We start from the raw sequence: 17,807 nt of genomic DNA on the forward strand, positions 1-17,807 counted from the left end.
TATGGATTCATTTGATTCTATGTAGCCAGAATCCCATTTTAGTATTCTTAAAATTGTACCTCCAAAGTAAAGGTAGATAGACAAAAGGACATTAAAATAAGTCACACTCACTTGAGTAGACCTTCGTGTCTGCCGAGCTTGTCTGGAACGTGCTTTCCGTAAAGACTCTGCTTCTTCATCCCGTACAGGAGTCAGATAGGACCTGCACAGAAAGAAAAGTAATAGCAGAGCTAAGACCGTTGTTGCATGTACTTGAGGAATGCCAAGGTGCTTCCATATACTGAAGGGATTTTTACATACTAAGACTGAACTTATGCAGTCAAAATGACAGGAATGCTATCAGCCATCAGTAAAAATTACAGAATCCAAAATATTATTTATAAATGTATTACTGTTCATGTAAAATCATGCCATCTGTAAAATTAGAATTTTATTTCTTCTTTCCTATTCTCACAATTTTTATTTCTTTTCTTGTCTTAATGCTCTGGTAGAACCTCTAGGACATGTTGAAAAGGAGTGGTGATCTATGCTGTGTTCCTGTCTTCAGAGAGAATATTTTCAACATTTTATTATTGCATGTGATGTCTACTATAAGATTTTGGTAGATAATCACTCATCAAATTAAAGCAATTCCCTTCCATTCCTATAGAAAGCAGGCTAAAGGGGTTTTTGTTTTTGTTGTTGCTTTTCAAGTAATAGACTTTATTTTTATAGTAGTTTTAGGTTTACAGAAAAATTGAGCAAAAAATACAGACAGTTCATCCCCTGCCCATACAGTTTCTCCGACTATTAACATCTTACATTAGTGCCGTACATTTGTTATAATTATGAGCCAATACTGATACATTATTATTAACTAAAGTTTACATTAGGGTTCTCTGTTTGAGTTGTACAGTTCAATGGGTTTTGCTAAATACCTATTGTCACATATTTGCCACCACAGTATCATACAGAATAGTTTCACTGCCCTAAATTCTTTGTGCTCCACCTATTTTTCCCTCTCTCCCTCCCTCTTCCCCCGAAACCCTGGCAACTCCTGATCTTTTTTTTTCCCCATTACGTCAAACATTTATCATTTCTTTGTGTTGGGAACATTCAAAATCCCCTCTTCTAGCTAATTGAAAGTATACAATAAATTTTTGTCACCTTACAGTGCATTTGTTTTTTAATCATTAGTGTGTATTAAAGTTTATCACATGCTTTTCTCCTCCATATATAGAGATTATCATTTTTCTCTCTTTTTTTTTTTTGTTAATATAGTGAATCACACAATAATTTTTATTATGATAAAACAACACTGAATTCTTGGGACAAATTCAATTTGGTCAAGATGTATCATCTTTTGGTGTATATTCACTACTATTTAGTTTAGGATTTCTACACCCCTGCTCATGAAAGAAATTGGCCTGTAATTTTGTCTCCTTATAATATCCTGGCCAGCTTTGTGAATTAAGGTTATACAAGCTGGGAAGTGTCTCTACTTGTCTATTTTCTATAAGAATTTGTATAACATTTGGGTTATTTTGTCTTTAAATGACTGGAAGAGTTCACCAACGAAGCCATCTGGGTGGGCTTAGAGTGTTCTTTATGAGAAGGTTTTAAATAAAAAGTTCAATTTCTTTAATGGAGTTAGGCTTATTCATATGTTCTGTTTTGGTAATATTGTTTTTCAAGAAATTTTCCATCTTATCTATATTTTCACACTTAGTGGCATAAAATTATTCATAATATCTTTATAATATATTGCAATTAAATTATCATTTTAATATCTATAGCAGTAGTTCTCAAATATTTTTGGTCTCAGGACTTTTATGCTTTTAAAAATTACTGAGGTGATTTTTTTTTTTTTTTTTTTGGCATTTGGCATTTTACCAGTAGGGGCATCTGAACTCTTGACCTTGGTGTTACCAGCACCACATTCTCCCAGGTGAGTTAACTGGCCTTCCCTGAGGACCCCAATGAGCTTTTGTTTATGTGAGAATATATCTATTAATGTTTACCTTATTAGAAATTAAAATTGAGAAATTAAAAATATATTTATTAATTCATTTAAAAATAATAGCCCTAGTACATATTAACATTAATAACATTTTAAAATGAAAATTATTTTTTGCAAAAAAAATTTAGTAAGAAGAGTGGCATTGTTTTACATTTTTTCATATTTCCTTTAATGACGGCTTGATAGAAGACAGCTGGATTCGCATCTGCTTCTGCAATTTAAATACTGTTTTGGTTGAAATATATAAAAAATATCTAGCCTCACACAGATATGTACCTGGAAAAGCAAGGATTATTGCAATAGATTTTTCAGATAATTGTGGATATTATTCTTTAATACTATACCAAAACACAAGTAGTAGTTAGTTATAATATGGAATCTGAAACATGTTAATAAACTTTTCATATGCTGTTACACTGAAATCCATTGGTCTACGTTGCACTTCGAATGGATCTTCTTACTCATGCATGACTTTGTAAAATCATGTCTTCATTAGCCATTTGTACAATATTGATGCACAAGGTTATGCAGATCTTCCCAATGCTGACACATTTCATTATATAATAATAAAAAAATGCATCCTTTAATATCACCTTTTATTTTAGAACAGTCTCTCAATATTGAAAAGCGGTCAATAATATCACTCATGGTGGCAGATAACAGGTTTTCTAAAATCCTAATTTCTGCTTGAAAGTTTAAATTTAACAATTGGCAACAGAGACAGGTACACTTTGTTCATTTTCAAGAAAATGCCTGCTAAATACGCAAGTCTGAATAACTGTTGTTTGACCATCAGTCATTCTTTGAAGTAAAATCAGTGTTCCATGAAAAAAGCAGCAAGTTCGCTCTGCTGGGACTCCGATCACTTATGTTAGAACTTCCTGGCCATGTTCCACGTATTTTTTATGCTTTTTCTGTATTTCTCATCCTTTTATCTCTCTGGGTTTCATTCTGGATATTTTCTACTGTCTAATACTTCATTTCATAACCTGTCTTTAGCTGTTCTAGTGCAACTCACTAACTGAGTTTCTTAATTTCAGTTGTTTTTCAATTCTAGAATTTCTACTTGTTTCTTTTTAATAGATTGCAGTTCTCTGGTAAAACTCTCCATCTTATCTTCTATTTTCTTGAACATATTAATCATAATTATCTGAAAGTCCATGTCTGATAATATCAATATCTGGATCTGTTCCTGTTGTCTATTTTTTGTTTTGGTCCTTGGTATATTGATCTTATTTCTTGGTATGTCTGGTAATTTTTAAATTAATGTCAAACATATTTATTGAAAAATGTAGTAATAACTTGCAGCTCTGGAAGATGCTGTCATCCTTCAGAGAGGATATTCTTTTCCTTTGGCAGTTAGGCTAAGGAAGTGGTTCTCAAACTTTTACTTGTATCAAAATCACTTGGCGGGCTTGTGAAATACAAATTGCTAGGCCCCATAAGTCCTGATTGAGTAGGTCTGGGGTGGGGATCTGAGAATTTGCATTTCTAATTAGTTCTCAGATGATGATGTTGATCTGGGGACCACACTTTGAGAACTATGGGGCTGAGGCAAATTATCCTAATCCACTTTGAGACTGAGCTGATTGAAAGCGAGGCTTCAGTGTTTGCAAGGGCTTGTTTATTTCTGTTCAGTCATTAGGACATCAGTGGTCCCAGATGAAAAGTCTGGAATGTCAACTGGGGCACCTCTTCTTGAACTCCAATTTTTGCTCACTTAGCCCCACAAGACAACTAAGAGTCTCTTTTTTTTTTGGCAGCTGACCGGTTAGGGGCTCCAAACTCATGCCTTGCTGTTATACACTTGTGCTGTAACCAACTGAGCGAACTGGCCAGCCCGACAACTAAAAAAGTCTTGCCCAGTTTTTTATCCTCATAGCCACTGCTTTAATAATCAGTAAATGCCTCAAGGGGAAAAGCACAGCCAAATGGGTTCACCTCTCGATTTTCTTCTCTCCAGGATCTCTTAATCCCTCAAATCCCTGCTTCCTTAATAACTCTCCAATATCTTCAAAGATTTTAAAAAATTATATTCATGCAGTTTTTCTAGTTATTCTCAGTGGGAGAGTTTGTCTAAAACAAAATATGCCATAGCCTGAAGCAGAATCCCCCAACCAGGCAATGCTTTAATAGTCAATTTTTTTCCCTCAATGTGGATTAGTAAATTGGAATTCTGACATTTGTATCAATCTACTACGAGTTTGGTAGGTTTGAGTCCTTCCTTAACAACTACATTCCTCTCTTCTGAGTGAACTAAAAAAATTAAGTCCCCAAAATTGCAATGCTGTAATCCAGATATTGGAACTGGTGACCACACTCAGGACTAACACCCCATAAAGTTCTGTCTGGGTTACCAGCCATCCCACTCACATGTCATTCTACGTGCAAAACATATACAGCATTACTGTTATCCTTAATTCTTGACTGTTATCTCTTCTTTGCATACTGGATAAAAGCCACAGTGAAAGAAAGAGCTTCAAACTCTCTTGTCCCACAGCCTACTCTAGAGAGTTTTACTGAATGAGAGAAACAAAACTAGTAAAAATGGATCTGACAAGTAGATAAAGAAGATTTTACTTGACTTGGAGTCTTTGAAATCACATATTTTTCATGGAAAAAATTAGAAAACAGACGCAAATATGAAAACAAAAATCAGTTGAAATTCCACCACATGAAGATAACCCCGTTTTTACTGTACTATACGTAGATTGTATGTATGTATATCTATAATTATATATATACATAATTTGTGTTTTTTTTAAGAAGTTAATGTCACATATTATTTTGTAACTTGTGTCAATATATGAGATTTTCACTATTAAAAAAAAAAGTTCTATAAAAACAATAACCAGAAAGTTCAGTACTTGAATTATAAATGTTTTTGATAAAGAAATATTTTCATTCATTTTTCTTTCTCTAGATGGGCATTCCTAGGCTCACAGAAGTGATGTGCCTAACTTATGATTGCCTTGAAGACATAATATGTTTTCAGTAGAGCCTAAGTCGTTCTACTTTCTAAAATCTATTAGAACAAACCCACATCCAACACTCCTGGCCCTTTCTGAGAAGCATTTGCAGCCATCCATCCATGAATCTGAATGCTACAGGATTCATCATTGCTACAAAAAGGGGAAATATACAGGTTCACAAAATAGAAATAAAAACTAAAGTATAATGGAGTCCATGGGCTTCCCATCTATCCCCTGGCCTTCTGGCATCCAAGTAAAAGTAGGCTAATATTCCCAGTTCAGTGGCATAGGAAGGAATTCAGATGTCAAAGACCTGTAATTATCAAATCTGTCTACTATGTTTCCTAGAGGGCAGGAAGCATTTTTCTTTGTATTTGCTATGACATTGAGATTACACAATCAGTGGCATTCAAATAATTGATTACAGAGAATTAAGCATTACATCACAGAAATACTTTGCTCTCTATCTCTAAAGTTTACCATGCCTCTTCACACATTACAGATGGACCAATTTTGTCTTAAGAAGCTGTGCAAAATATACCCAGAGGAATGGAAATCATCAAGTCGAAGGTATACCTGTTCCCCAATGTTCATCGCAGCACTCTTTACAATAGCCAAGAGTTGGAACCAGCCCAAATGCCCATCATCAGATGAGTGGATACGGAAAATGTGGTACATCTACACGATGGAATACTACTCAGCTATAAAAACGAATGAAATACTGCCATTTGCAACAACATGGATGGACCTTGAGAGAATTATATTAAGTGAAACAAGTCAGGCACAGAAAGAGAAATACCACATGTTCTCACTTATTGGTGGGAGCTAAAAATTAATATATAAATTCACACACACACACACACACACACACAAAAAAAAAAAAAAAAAAAAAACTGGGGGGGGAAGAAGATATAACAACCACAATTATTTGAAGTTGATACGACAAGCAAACAGAAAGGACATTGTTGGGGGGGAGGGGGGGAGGGAGAAGGGAGGGAGGTCTTGGTGATGGGGAGCAATAATCAGCTACAATGTATATCGACAAAATAAAATTTAAAAAAAAAAAAAAAAAGAAAATGCAGAGAAATTGGTAAAGGGTCACAAAGAAGGATGACATTTTGTAATGATGAATATTACCATGATTTGATCATCACATATTGTACATAGGTATTGATATTTAACTCCACTCCACGAATATATGTAATCAATGATGTTTCAATAAAAAAAGAAAGAAAATTAAATAAATAAATAAATAAATAAATACTTAAAGAAAAAAAAAAAAAAAGAAGCTGTGCAAAATGCCTACCAAATCACCAGTGAACATTAAGAAAGTCAAAATAAATAATAATAAAAGACCTAATGATATGGGTTGAATGTGTCCCCCAAAGGTCCATGTATTAGAAAATTAATCCCCACTGTGACAGCAGTGAGAGGATGGGAAATCCTATTATAGTAATTGAGAGGTGGGGCCTTGAAGAGGTGATTAGATTGTGAGGACTGTACCCTCGTGAATGGATTGATCCATTCACGGACTAACGGCCATGGTTCTGATGGCTTTAAATGGACAGTAAGTGAGGAGGTTAACCGTCTTGCTCAGCCATTCTCACCATGTGATACCTTGCATTGCTGTGAAGGTCCTCACCAGATGTGTTCCCTGGACTTTTGACTTCCCAGCCTCCAAAACTGTAAGGAATAAACTTTATTTCTTTATAAATTATCCAGTTTCAGTAATTTCTATTATAACAGAAACAGACTAATATACCTAATATATCCTCTGACAAGTACAGCATAATGATAAAGTACCATGGCATGGGGATCAGATTGCATGGGTTTGTACCATGACTCTCAACTTACTTGTTATATGATCATGGATAAATTATTTAAGCACTCTAAACCTAAGTTTCTTATACAATGAAAATATTAACAGATATAATAGATATATACAGAAATATTAATAGGGTTGTTGTGAAGATTAAATGCAAACCTATGTAAAGCACTTAAAATAGTACCTGGCATATAGTAAGTACTCTTCACAGCTTGGCTGCTGCTACTACCACCACCACCACTATCATCAGCACCACCACGCCTACTACTGTATTATTTCCATTACCACATTAAAAGCTCATCAGTGGTAATTTGGAAAATAAAGAAAGGCTAGATGTGCTACAATATCCATTCCATCTCGTCTAATAAAAGAATTCTCCTTAATTATTTTTACCAGAAATGGAAAACTAATTTGGAAAAGGTCTCGATTCCCTTGAAAATATTCTCCATGAAGTTTCACAAGGTTATCTAAGTAAAATAAAACCATTCTAAGTAAAAGAATGAAAGAGAAATAACCATGATTTTCAAGGAAAAAATAAAGCTGCTTTCCCTAAAATAATGAGAAAATAAAATTTTTGTCTGGAAAGAGGCTTTTTAAATAGCTTTATAGAGTCCTACACTTCAAATCTGCTGAGGAGAGAAGAGTACTAAAATGTGTTCACTCCAAACAGGGAAGGAACCAAGTTGAATATGTCTTTTACAGGTGTCTTTTATAGTATATGTCTTTTATTATATGATATAATTAACATATTATTTATATATTTATATATCATATTATAAACATATAATTATAAACATACTGTTTGTCTTTTGTAGTATATATCTTTTATTAATGAACACTCATGCTGGCTAGTTAACTCAGTTGCCTATAGAGCATGGTATTGATAGCACCAAGGTCTAGGGTTCGATCCCTATACCAGCCAGCAAGGAAAAACAAAATTCAACACTCAGGATACCATGGTCATTAATTACAGAATATCTAATGGTCTTATAAGATAGCTTGTCATTCATTGGACTATATCCTATGTATAAGGATGTATAGACAAAGGTTTTTCAGAAACTCCAAAAAGAACATCTTTGATATCAACCTGGAAGTGTATATGGATAGTATAGCAGAGCAGCGGGGAACTTAGAGGAATAATAGAATCATAAACCTATGGCTAAAGACTTTATGGCCTCAAGAAGTCATTTGATCTAATCCCCAGACTTCAGGTAGAGATGATAAAATTATTCCCATTTACAGATGAGTAAATTAAGGCCTAAGGAATCATTAAAATACTTAACAAAGGTCACAATGTCATATAAGTAAAGAGACTATTATCATGTTCTCCTGCTTCCAGTATAGCTTTTCTTATATTACACAACAGAACCTGTTTCTTCCACCCAGCACCACTGTATTCTAGCTATGTGGATTTATGGAGCCAGACATTTCTTCTTCCAAATCCAGCAATAACAGGAATTAATGGATAAAGATATCTTGCATTAGACTTCTCCTAGCATACCTGAAATTTCCCAAAAGTTATCCATAATCAACACTATCTTGAGAAAGAATGATTTTTTTACATTTCCAGAGGTTGCCATCAACATGGTGTGAGGCCATCATGTCCAAACTATATATATCAGATAATATGGGGGACTAAGTTCTCCTCTGGAGGATGCAGCTGACTCCAGAGCTGCCAGGGTCCCATTAGGCCAGTCTTACTTCAAGTTTTCCTTGCTGTTACTAATTGCACATGGGATGCTAACACTGTGGTACAGTAGAAAGAGCAGGTACCTGGGTTCTAATTTCAGCTCTACTACTAACTACTTGTTTGACATTAAGAGAATCGCTTAATCTTTTGGCACCTTAGTTTCTTCATTTCTAAAATAAAGGGGTAAGTTCCTTGTTTTTAAGGTCCTGTCTAGCTTTAAGCCACTGTGAATCCATATTTGTGCTGATTCTGGACAAATGGCCTCTAAGTCTAAAATGCCTATTTATTAGTCTACCCAAATTCTAAATTTCCTATATTCCATAGGTCACTTTCTTTAGTATTGTCCAACAGAACTTTGTATGATAATGGAAATGTTGTATACCTGTATAGTCCAATATGGTAGCCACTAATCACATGTGGCTATTGGGTACTTAAAATGTGGCTGGTGTGACAGAAACTGAATTTTTAATTTTAATTAAATTTAAATAGTAACACATGGCTACTGACTACCATATTGGACAGCACAACTCTAGAAGTCCTGAGAATCCAATTAAGAGACATTATTGTCAAGCCCTCTCCTTAAATCTGAAAACCAGATCTAACTCATATAACATAAACCTAACAGAATTTTGTCAAGAATGCAGGTTGTTAGCTAGCTAAGTTTAAAAACGATTGATTTCATTTTCTTCTAAAGTTCTAATTTTTCTTCTATGCTTCCCAGAGGCAACATTACATCAATCTTAAATTTCTAAATGTGGTACTTTTAAGTCGTTTAAGGTAGTGATGGGGCTCCCACCTTTAAGATATGTATAGATACAGCAAACAGGGACAAGCTCACAAACACAGCACACACTTTACAGCTACTTTTTCCTAACTGCAGCATTTATACTCTGCTGTCTCCATATGCGTTACCCTGTACCACCCTACTTCCCGTCTGTCCCCTTTGACAAAGAGAGCTCCAAGAAAACAGACTGTTACCTCCTTGTGCAGGCCTGCATAGCAGAATGAAGGTCAAGAGATGCGTGGAGACGAATAGCAAGAAAGGTAAGTGGCTGCTGGGAAAGACTGCAGTCTCAGCACCCGGTCTCCCTTGGAAACTAAAAAAAGGCTCGCACTGCCACTGCTATCCAGCACGCCAGAGGCAAAGCTTGTAATTTGCTAAGAAGCTGCTACTAAGAAAGAGGAGGAGAAGGAAGGGGAGGAGAAAAGGGGAGGAAGGCAAAATCTTGGGGCTCAGCAGAGCTGATGCTGCTAATAGTTCCCAAAATACCATTCCATTAGATGCATATTTTATACACTGTACCAAACCAATCAATACTACTTCTCATTTGATAGGAAGGGGAAGGAGAGGAATTCTTCCTCATGTGAAAGAAGACAGAGCAAGAGAAATGCAGCATTCTCATTCTGGATACTATTTCATCTGCCCTTGGGCTATCCTAGTTGCTGCATCCACATAAGTGAGCTGTAAATACTGCCTCACTTGAGGCTCAGGCCTGGTTACCTGGCAAATGCCAACAGTGGTGAGGAGATAGATAAAAAAGAAACACATGACAGATAGAAATGTAGCAACAAATTTCAGATCTGCTATAAATGGGTTACACCTAGTACAGATCAGGAAGACTTATAGATCTAATATGTGTCACATATCAAGTTATGATGTGATTTCATAGTTCAGGACAACTGCATTCAAATGCTTATGTGTCATTTTGGCCTCTCTAATTCAACACTGAGATCAGAGCTGAAGTTTAAGCAAGGGACCAAAGCTACAACTCCACTGATCAAAATTTTAAAAATTTTAAAAAGGAATCTCTCCTTGTCAAACTAAGCATTTCTTGAATCCTCTAGACCCACAGTTCTCAAGAAGGGACAATTTTGTCCCCCAGAGGACAAAAACAAAGAATTATTTGGCCCAAAATATGAACAGAGCTCAATTTGCAAGGGATAGGGTCAGCTAATTTTGTCTATAAATGGCCAGACAGCAAATCTTTTAGGTTTTGCAAGCCTACTCAACAACTCTGTTGCAGTGCCAAAACAGTCACAGACAATACATAAATGAATGGGCAAGGCTGTGTGCCTACTGCTTGCTATGGTACACCAGCAGAATTGAGCAGCTGCAACAAAAACCATATGGCCCAGAGAGCCTAAGAAATTTACTATCTGGCCCTTTACAGAAAACGTTTGCTGATCCCTACTCTAGACTCTAAGTTATATAACGCCAAACTACGGCTCAAAGAACACCTTTTGCTTTATAGGCAATACGAGTCTGGTGTATCTATAACCTACCTTAGATAAGTACTACGTCATATTGAATTCCTTTCCTTCTGAACATTTGTCCCATTAAAAACATGCCAGCCTCAAGTGCAAAAGCCACGTTCACAAATGATAATGTCTTACTTATGTAGGTCACTCTACATCTAGTTCACTGGACAGAACAGGTGTTACTGATACTAAGAATGGCAGATTCAAGCATAACAAGGCCAGTGAGTGCTGCTTTATTTCCTACCCATAGGCTATACCAGCTGGACCTGGCCAACTGTCTCAAATATTTATCACTGACTACAAAGTAGACCAAGACAAATTCAACACCAACACTGATATTTTTTTTTTTTTTTAAAGAAAATCCAAAAAAGTCAACACACAAAATGTGCGTGGAAATAACCCAAATCTCAAACAATAGGCGAATGGTTAAATAAATTATGGAATACCCATAACAAAAATTAGGGACATTAAAAGACAAACTAAGGGCCGGCCCCGTGGTGGTTCGGATCCTGTATAGGGATGGCCGGTGCGCTCACTGGCTGAGTGTGGCGCAGAGAGGGTTGCGATCCCCTTACCAGTCAGGGCAAAAAAAAAAAAAAGACAAACTAAAAAGTACTACAGATACATAACTTCTAAAATATTCATACCTAGAATACGAGGGTACTTCAAAAAGTTGGCAGAAAAAGAGAATTAAATGATAATATGAATCTTTCCATGAACTTTTTTGAATACCCTCATATATAATGAACTTATACCAATTTTTAAAAAAGGACCAACAACCCAACAATGACAACAACAAAATCAACAAAACAACATAATCAGGGAATTCACAAAAAAGGAAACCAGAAAAGTCTATAAACATAAGAGAAAATGTTGATTCACTAGTAATCAAGAAAATTCACGTTAAAACCAGGAGAAACTACTTCACCTTCCTTAAAATTAAAAAAAAAAAAAAATTAAATATAACCTCATTGTAAAGAACTAGAAACTCATACATTGCTGGCGAAAGCGTAAATAGGAGAGCAATCAGGCATTGTCCAGTAAAGATGCACTCATGCTTTAGATGCAGAAATTCCATTTGGAAATAAATACCCTTGAGAAACTCTTGCATATTTGTGTAAAGAAACATGAACAAGAATGTACACAGCAGCATCACTAGGATTAGCCAAAAAAAAACCCAAAACAAAAAAAACTAAACGTCCATTAGCGTAGGAAAAAAACAAAAACAAATGAAGTACAGAATAATCACACAATGCACTAAAATAAGCATTTTAAATGAACAATGCTGAGTGAAAACAGCAAGTTTCAGAATGATGTGTGCCCATGATACAATTCATATATATCACTTTTTTAATACTTTATATGTGTACAAAAAGGAAGTAATAACAACAGTAATAAGAATCTGAGAATGATAAATACCAACTTCAGGTTTGTGACTACCTCTAGGAAGGGAGTCAAGGGACAAAAGTGAGGATACACATAAGGGGCTTAAGCTATATTTTTAATATTTTATTTTTTAAAAACTGAAACAAGTATGGCAAAAAATATCAGGATTTGATCAAGCCAGAAGATGGGTAGATTAGATGTTTGTAATATTTAATAATTTTTTGAAAGAAAAAACATACAGCATGATCTCAAAATAAATAGAATATTTAAAGATGTGAGCATTGATATTGCTGATGGTGAGTGTATAATTTTTATTTTCTATTTAAAATTTGGTTATTGAGGAAAATTTTCTAAACTAACTTTTTAAAATGTTAAAAAATTTTAACTTTGAAAAATGATCATTAATATTAAAGGGACTCTTTCAATCAGTAAGATATGCAAATAAAAAAGATGTATTTGTATTCCACACACACACACACACAACACCTTTATTACCACAATTGGTTGTGATAAAGAAAGTACAGGTACTCTCTAGGAAATGCTACATACTAAAGTAAGTTAAATATGCTAGGGAAAAAAAGTGAAAATGCCTTATAAAAGAAAGGGAGTGAAAGGTTAGACTAAGATTAGGGGAGGTAAAAATAAAATAAAATAAAATAAAAGGTTCCAACCTGTGTACATAGGGGACCAGGAACAGACCTACGTTAGCATCAGGTGGGCTCTCAGTATTAAGGTCAGTGGATTCACAGACTGAGCTCTCACCAGCTCTTAGAAACTGGTCTCCAGCTGCTATAATCACTAGCATGGCCTCTGTTAGGAAAAAAAGGGGGCACCTGGAGAAGTAGGTAAAGCTCCTCGATCTGTGGTTCTTAACCTTATTAAACCCTAACCCATCTTTAACAATCAGATGAAAACTGTAATCTCTGCCCTCCCCCACCCCCAAAAAAGGCACTTATGTGTACACAAAATTTTGCTAACAATTTCAGGGGTGTCCAGACTTTCCCTTAGCTAAGATTAAGATCAGAAGGGTCTAAAAGGGAAGAACTCCCTAAAGGAACTAAATCAGATTTACCTTCAGAGAAATCCTATAAAATAAGTCTAAACTTCACTTTCCAATCACCCCACTTTGAAGATAAATCAAATTCCTTTAATTAAGATTCAGTGGCACTTTTTTAAAGATCAGGTTTCCTGAGGTATAATGTACATAGAGCAAAATTTGCCCTTTTTAATATGTAGGTCTATGAATTTTGACAAATGACACATTTCCATGACCATCACTATAATCAAGGTACAGAACAGTTTCACCATGCCCCCAAATTTTCTCATGCCACTTTGTCTCCCTCTCCCCAGCCTAAGGGAAATTTTTTTAATTCCAGAAAAAGCTTTAAAACTCACTATTGAGACATATCTTTTTCTTCACACTTAAAACCAACAATTCCCTTAGCCCATTAAATTAGATATTAGCTACTACACAGTACTGTAGTTTATAAAAAAGGAGCTTAAGATCTAGTGAAACGAAGTTTCTTTATTCTACCTACCCCTGACCACCATTCTTGGAGTTCGAGGAGGGTGAGGATTATTCTTCATTTGTCATTACATCATTAGTATTTAGCACTGTGCCTACCTTATATTAGGTGCTCCAAAACAATTATTGAACTGAATTAAGATTATGAATGAAACTGAGAATGTGTCATTACAGATTTGTCTTAGGGTTGGTCCTAATTTCCTAGCTGTTTATTTACCATTTTTTAAGTTTAGTCAACAGTGTGCTAGTTCATTCACTTCTTTTATTTTCACTTCATTCAACCATTTTCCCATCTCACCTTTTCTGACCTACTCCAGATCAACCACATACAAAACATGAAGGCCTGCTCTCAAGCAGGATCTCGTGTGGGAAGCTGGACACGTTATATGGTGATAATTAAAATTTAAGACAAAAAATGCCACAAAGAGATAATGCTCTGGAGGCGAAACCTGATACTGCCTGAGGGGATCAGGAGTAAAACATCACAGGAGGGGTGACTTGAGAAGAATCTGAAGAAAATGGGAAGAAGATTCCTAGAAAAATGGAGGAACAACACTGCTTGGGGCGCCATTTGGGAGAATGACCTGATCAGATACAGCAGTGCAGGGGATGGACCGGTGGGTGGGACACGGGAGAGGAAGGCCAAGGGTCCCGTGAGGAGGTCCTGAGTTAACAGAAGGCATTGCAGACGGAGAGGGGAGGATGGAACTGAAGGATTCTTAAGGAGAATGACAAACAGGACCTGGTGACAGATTAAATGTGAGAAGGAAAGAAGGGGGCTTCTAGTTTGTTTTCCAAGTTTCTCAATTGGGTGATACTTACGTAGGAGCATTAACAAAGATTTTTAAAAACTACATGAGAACAAACACTTTCTCTTGCCTTTTTAAAGGTCAGAGAGAAGAGTGGTTTTGTGTACTTTGTTTACTTTTTGTTTGGTTTGCCCTCTTTCTAAGGAGGACTAGAGAATCCTTAAAGAAATACATAACTGTAACAATACTTTAAATAGATGAAGAAATAAAGGGGAAAGGAAAATAATGGCCAGAAATGGCTATCATTATGGAGTGCCTACTAGAAGTAATACACTATCCTAAGTAAGCCCTTTGCATGTAGAGCAGAGAAGTCTGGGCTGGAGATAGAAATCCGAATGATAGATGAAGCAACTGGAATGGATAAGGTCAGCTAGGGAGAGTCCTGGCAAGAGAAAAGAAGGTGTTTACATAGGGAAAGGGGCTAAAAAGGACACAAACAAGGAGCAATTAGAAAAGTTTGCAGTGAGCCAGGAAAGAATGGTATCAGAAAGGTCACAGTAGAATAAAAATTTAAGAAAGCAGTAGTCAACATCATTAAGAGCTATCAAAAGTTCAAGGTAAAAGATAAGGTGACTAAGGAATCTGATAATTAGGAATTTTACAGGGTCCTTTGCCAGAGCAATTTCACTGGATTGGTGGGTGGGGCAGAATTTCTATTTTAATAGGTTGAAGAGTAAATAGGAGGCCAGGAAGTGGATAAAGTGAAATTGAAGGACTTTTCCAAGACTAACAGCAAAAGGAAGAGTGAGATATCGTAATCCTAGAGGGCAATGCAGGGCCAAAGGTGAATTCTATTAAGATGGGAAAAACAAGCAGCTGTTAAGGAAAAATAAAGTCTTTGTACGGGTATATTTTTGTCATAGATATAGCTAAGATTGCAGTTTTGCTTCCCATTATTGGTAAATTTTGTATGCCAAGTGTTTTTTAAAAGAATTTAGTTCTTGAAGGATCCTTAAGCTATTACTATATTTTATTTACATGTCAATGATCAGTGAGCCATTATCAGCACAAGTGCACAGCGATTGTGAATCACATCTGATTTCCCCTTTTCAGGTTAGAAAGCTAAGATTTCCTCAGAGGCAATAAATTAAAGAGCTAGGTCAGTATACCGAGGGTTATCTAAGAGACTCTGAAAAAGAGAAAGAAAAAATAACTATTTAAAGAAGAATAAGAAACAATCATTGTGGTAATTACTGTCAGCCAATTCCAATTTTTTAATATTTTCTAAAACAGAAATATGCCTGGCCAAGGCTCTCATGCTCTCCCAAAAATAAACTTCTTATATGCAGCATTTTTATCCAACACTGCACAAGCCAGGTGACCTATAAGACAACTTCTTGTTTGGTTCTCAAAAAAACCTCTCTCTCATACAGATTTCAGAGAAGACAGAAAGTTTACAATTTGCTTTGTTTTCAGAAGTGATATCTCCCAAGACAAATATTCATTTCCTAGAAGTTCTATCTCCCCTTCAAAAAAATATCAAGAGACCCTTACCAAACTCATGGTACGGAATGGTCCAGCTCACACTGACCTCTTGGATGCATTTGCTTGGTGGTGCAGAAGAGCAAGCCTGGGCCTTGAAGTCCAAAAGACCTGGTTTTGAGTCCTGGCCTTTCCATTACTAATTCTGTGACTATGGGAAAGTTCTTTAATTTACATGAGCATTAATTTTCTTTGCTTTCTTTCTTTTTAAATGCAGCAAAGAAAGAAGCAAATTTTCTCATATGTATTAAAAAAGCAATATTACTTCCCTCATAAAGTTAGGATTAAATGCATCTAGCAGGGTACTGGTCATATACAGCAATAAAATTTCAAAAACATCAGTTCTCTTATCCTATTTAAACCTTTCATATGCTTGAAAGCCAACTCAAATTCTACCTCCGTGGGCTTCATAAAGCCCTTTTCAACCACTCCATCCTGTATCATTCACCCTCATCTCTAAACTCTTAATATACCTACCTGAACACAATTTTGTACTCAAGGATATATTATTCCTTCATATATACTCATGGTTGTATATTTGATGTCCTTGATTGTGAGAGTATAACCTAGGGTATATCCCTTGCTTATTATACCCACAATTCTTAGCACAATATTGAGCAAATAAATTGTAAGAAATTTATTGATGACTTAGAATCCTACGATTTTAGAATCTAGTATTACCTACAGATGTCCTAACTCCACCAATCAGCTGATCAAGAAACTGAGAGTGGACAAGTTAAATGGCTTGCCTGAGAAGGCATAAATTGTGTGTTTGGCTAAGGAGTAAACTAGGTATCCTGCCTCACAAACCAGGAAGCTTTTTTACCTTGTGCCTGCTACTCTCGTGTGAAGAGTGGAAGTCCACAAAAAGCCTCCATATACCAGAAAAAATCTTTACTCTCTATATTAAAATACTTAAAATGGAACGGGGTAAATACGCTCACCCACAAACTGATCCAAACACAAAAGAGGTAGGGTCTTTGGTAGCGTAGCATTACACCCAAGTAGATCAACTGGCATTCCTCTGCTGCCATCTTATGGACATGGAAGATTACTACATAGAGGCTTATTTTTATTTGAGAAACAGTTTTATTTAATAAACACTTACCCAACATCTAATGTATATGAGGCTCTGTTGTGTGAAGAAAACCCAGTAAAAAAGCACCCTGAGGAAGCTCACAATGTAGTAATGGAGAGCGACAACATATCACGTAATTAGTTAAACCAGTCCTAAGAACAGTGCTACAAAAGAACACTGAAGAGAGGATATTGGTCTCAGCCTGGAGCTGGGGAAGCAGTGCAGTCAGCAGTGGGGTTTAAATCTACAATTTTTACGGAATAAAAAGCATGTTGTTAAGCAGAGAAGGTGAGAAAAGCCATTCCAGAAAGATGAACAAAGGAATAGGGTTATGAAAGTAAAACATGTTCAGGAAATGTCTAAGTTGGCTAAAGTGATGCACTTACCAAAGATACAAAACACAGGAAGAACAGCAGAGTGAAAAGGATAAGAAGAATAGGAAGAATAGTACAGTTCTGGATAAGCTGAATTCAAAGATCCTGATGAGTAATCTCTCTGTATGAGACTGAAATAACTAACCATCAGCAGGATTGTTTATACCACCTGAATCCGCACAATTATGAATTTTGTCCAGAAACTGGTGCTCTGAGCATGTAAGTAGATCAATGAGGAAACTTCTCATCTTATATACCTGGAAAAACATTTACTTCCATTAAGATTCAATCTGATTGTACAGTTTATAGGAAGTAAACAGCTTTTATCCAGACCTCATTTAACTAGTCTTTTCATTTTACACTTTCCTGTTGTTCAAAGGTCAGCTCAAGGTGCAATCTTCCCCATCA

General features: G+C 35.8%; 1 protein-coding gene across 9 annotated transcripts in view; it reads right to left on the reverse strand.

The window, feature by feature from the left end:
- PPP1R12B (protein phosphatase 1 regulatory subunit 12B) overlaps positions 1-17,807 on the reverse strand; it is a 219,989-nt gene that overhangs the window by 94,626 nt on the left and 107,556 nt on the right. For all 9 annotated transcript variants that reach the window (XM_063113839.1, XM_063113841.1, XM_063113835.1 and 6 more), the window contains one exon: positions 112-202. In XM_063113839.1, coding sequence (XP_062969909.1) covers positions 112-202 — 91 coding nt within the window. The remainder of the gene's footprint in view (positions 1-111; positions 203-17,807) is intronic.

This window comes from Cynocephalus volans, chromosome 11 (assembly GCF_027409185.1).
Source record: "Cynocephalus volans isolate mCynVol1 chromosome 11, mCynVol1.pri, whole genome shotgun sequence".
NCBI classification, from domain to species: Eukaryota; Metazoa; Chordata; class Mammalia; order Dermoptera; family Cynocephalidae; genus Cynocephalus; species Cynocephalus volans.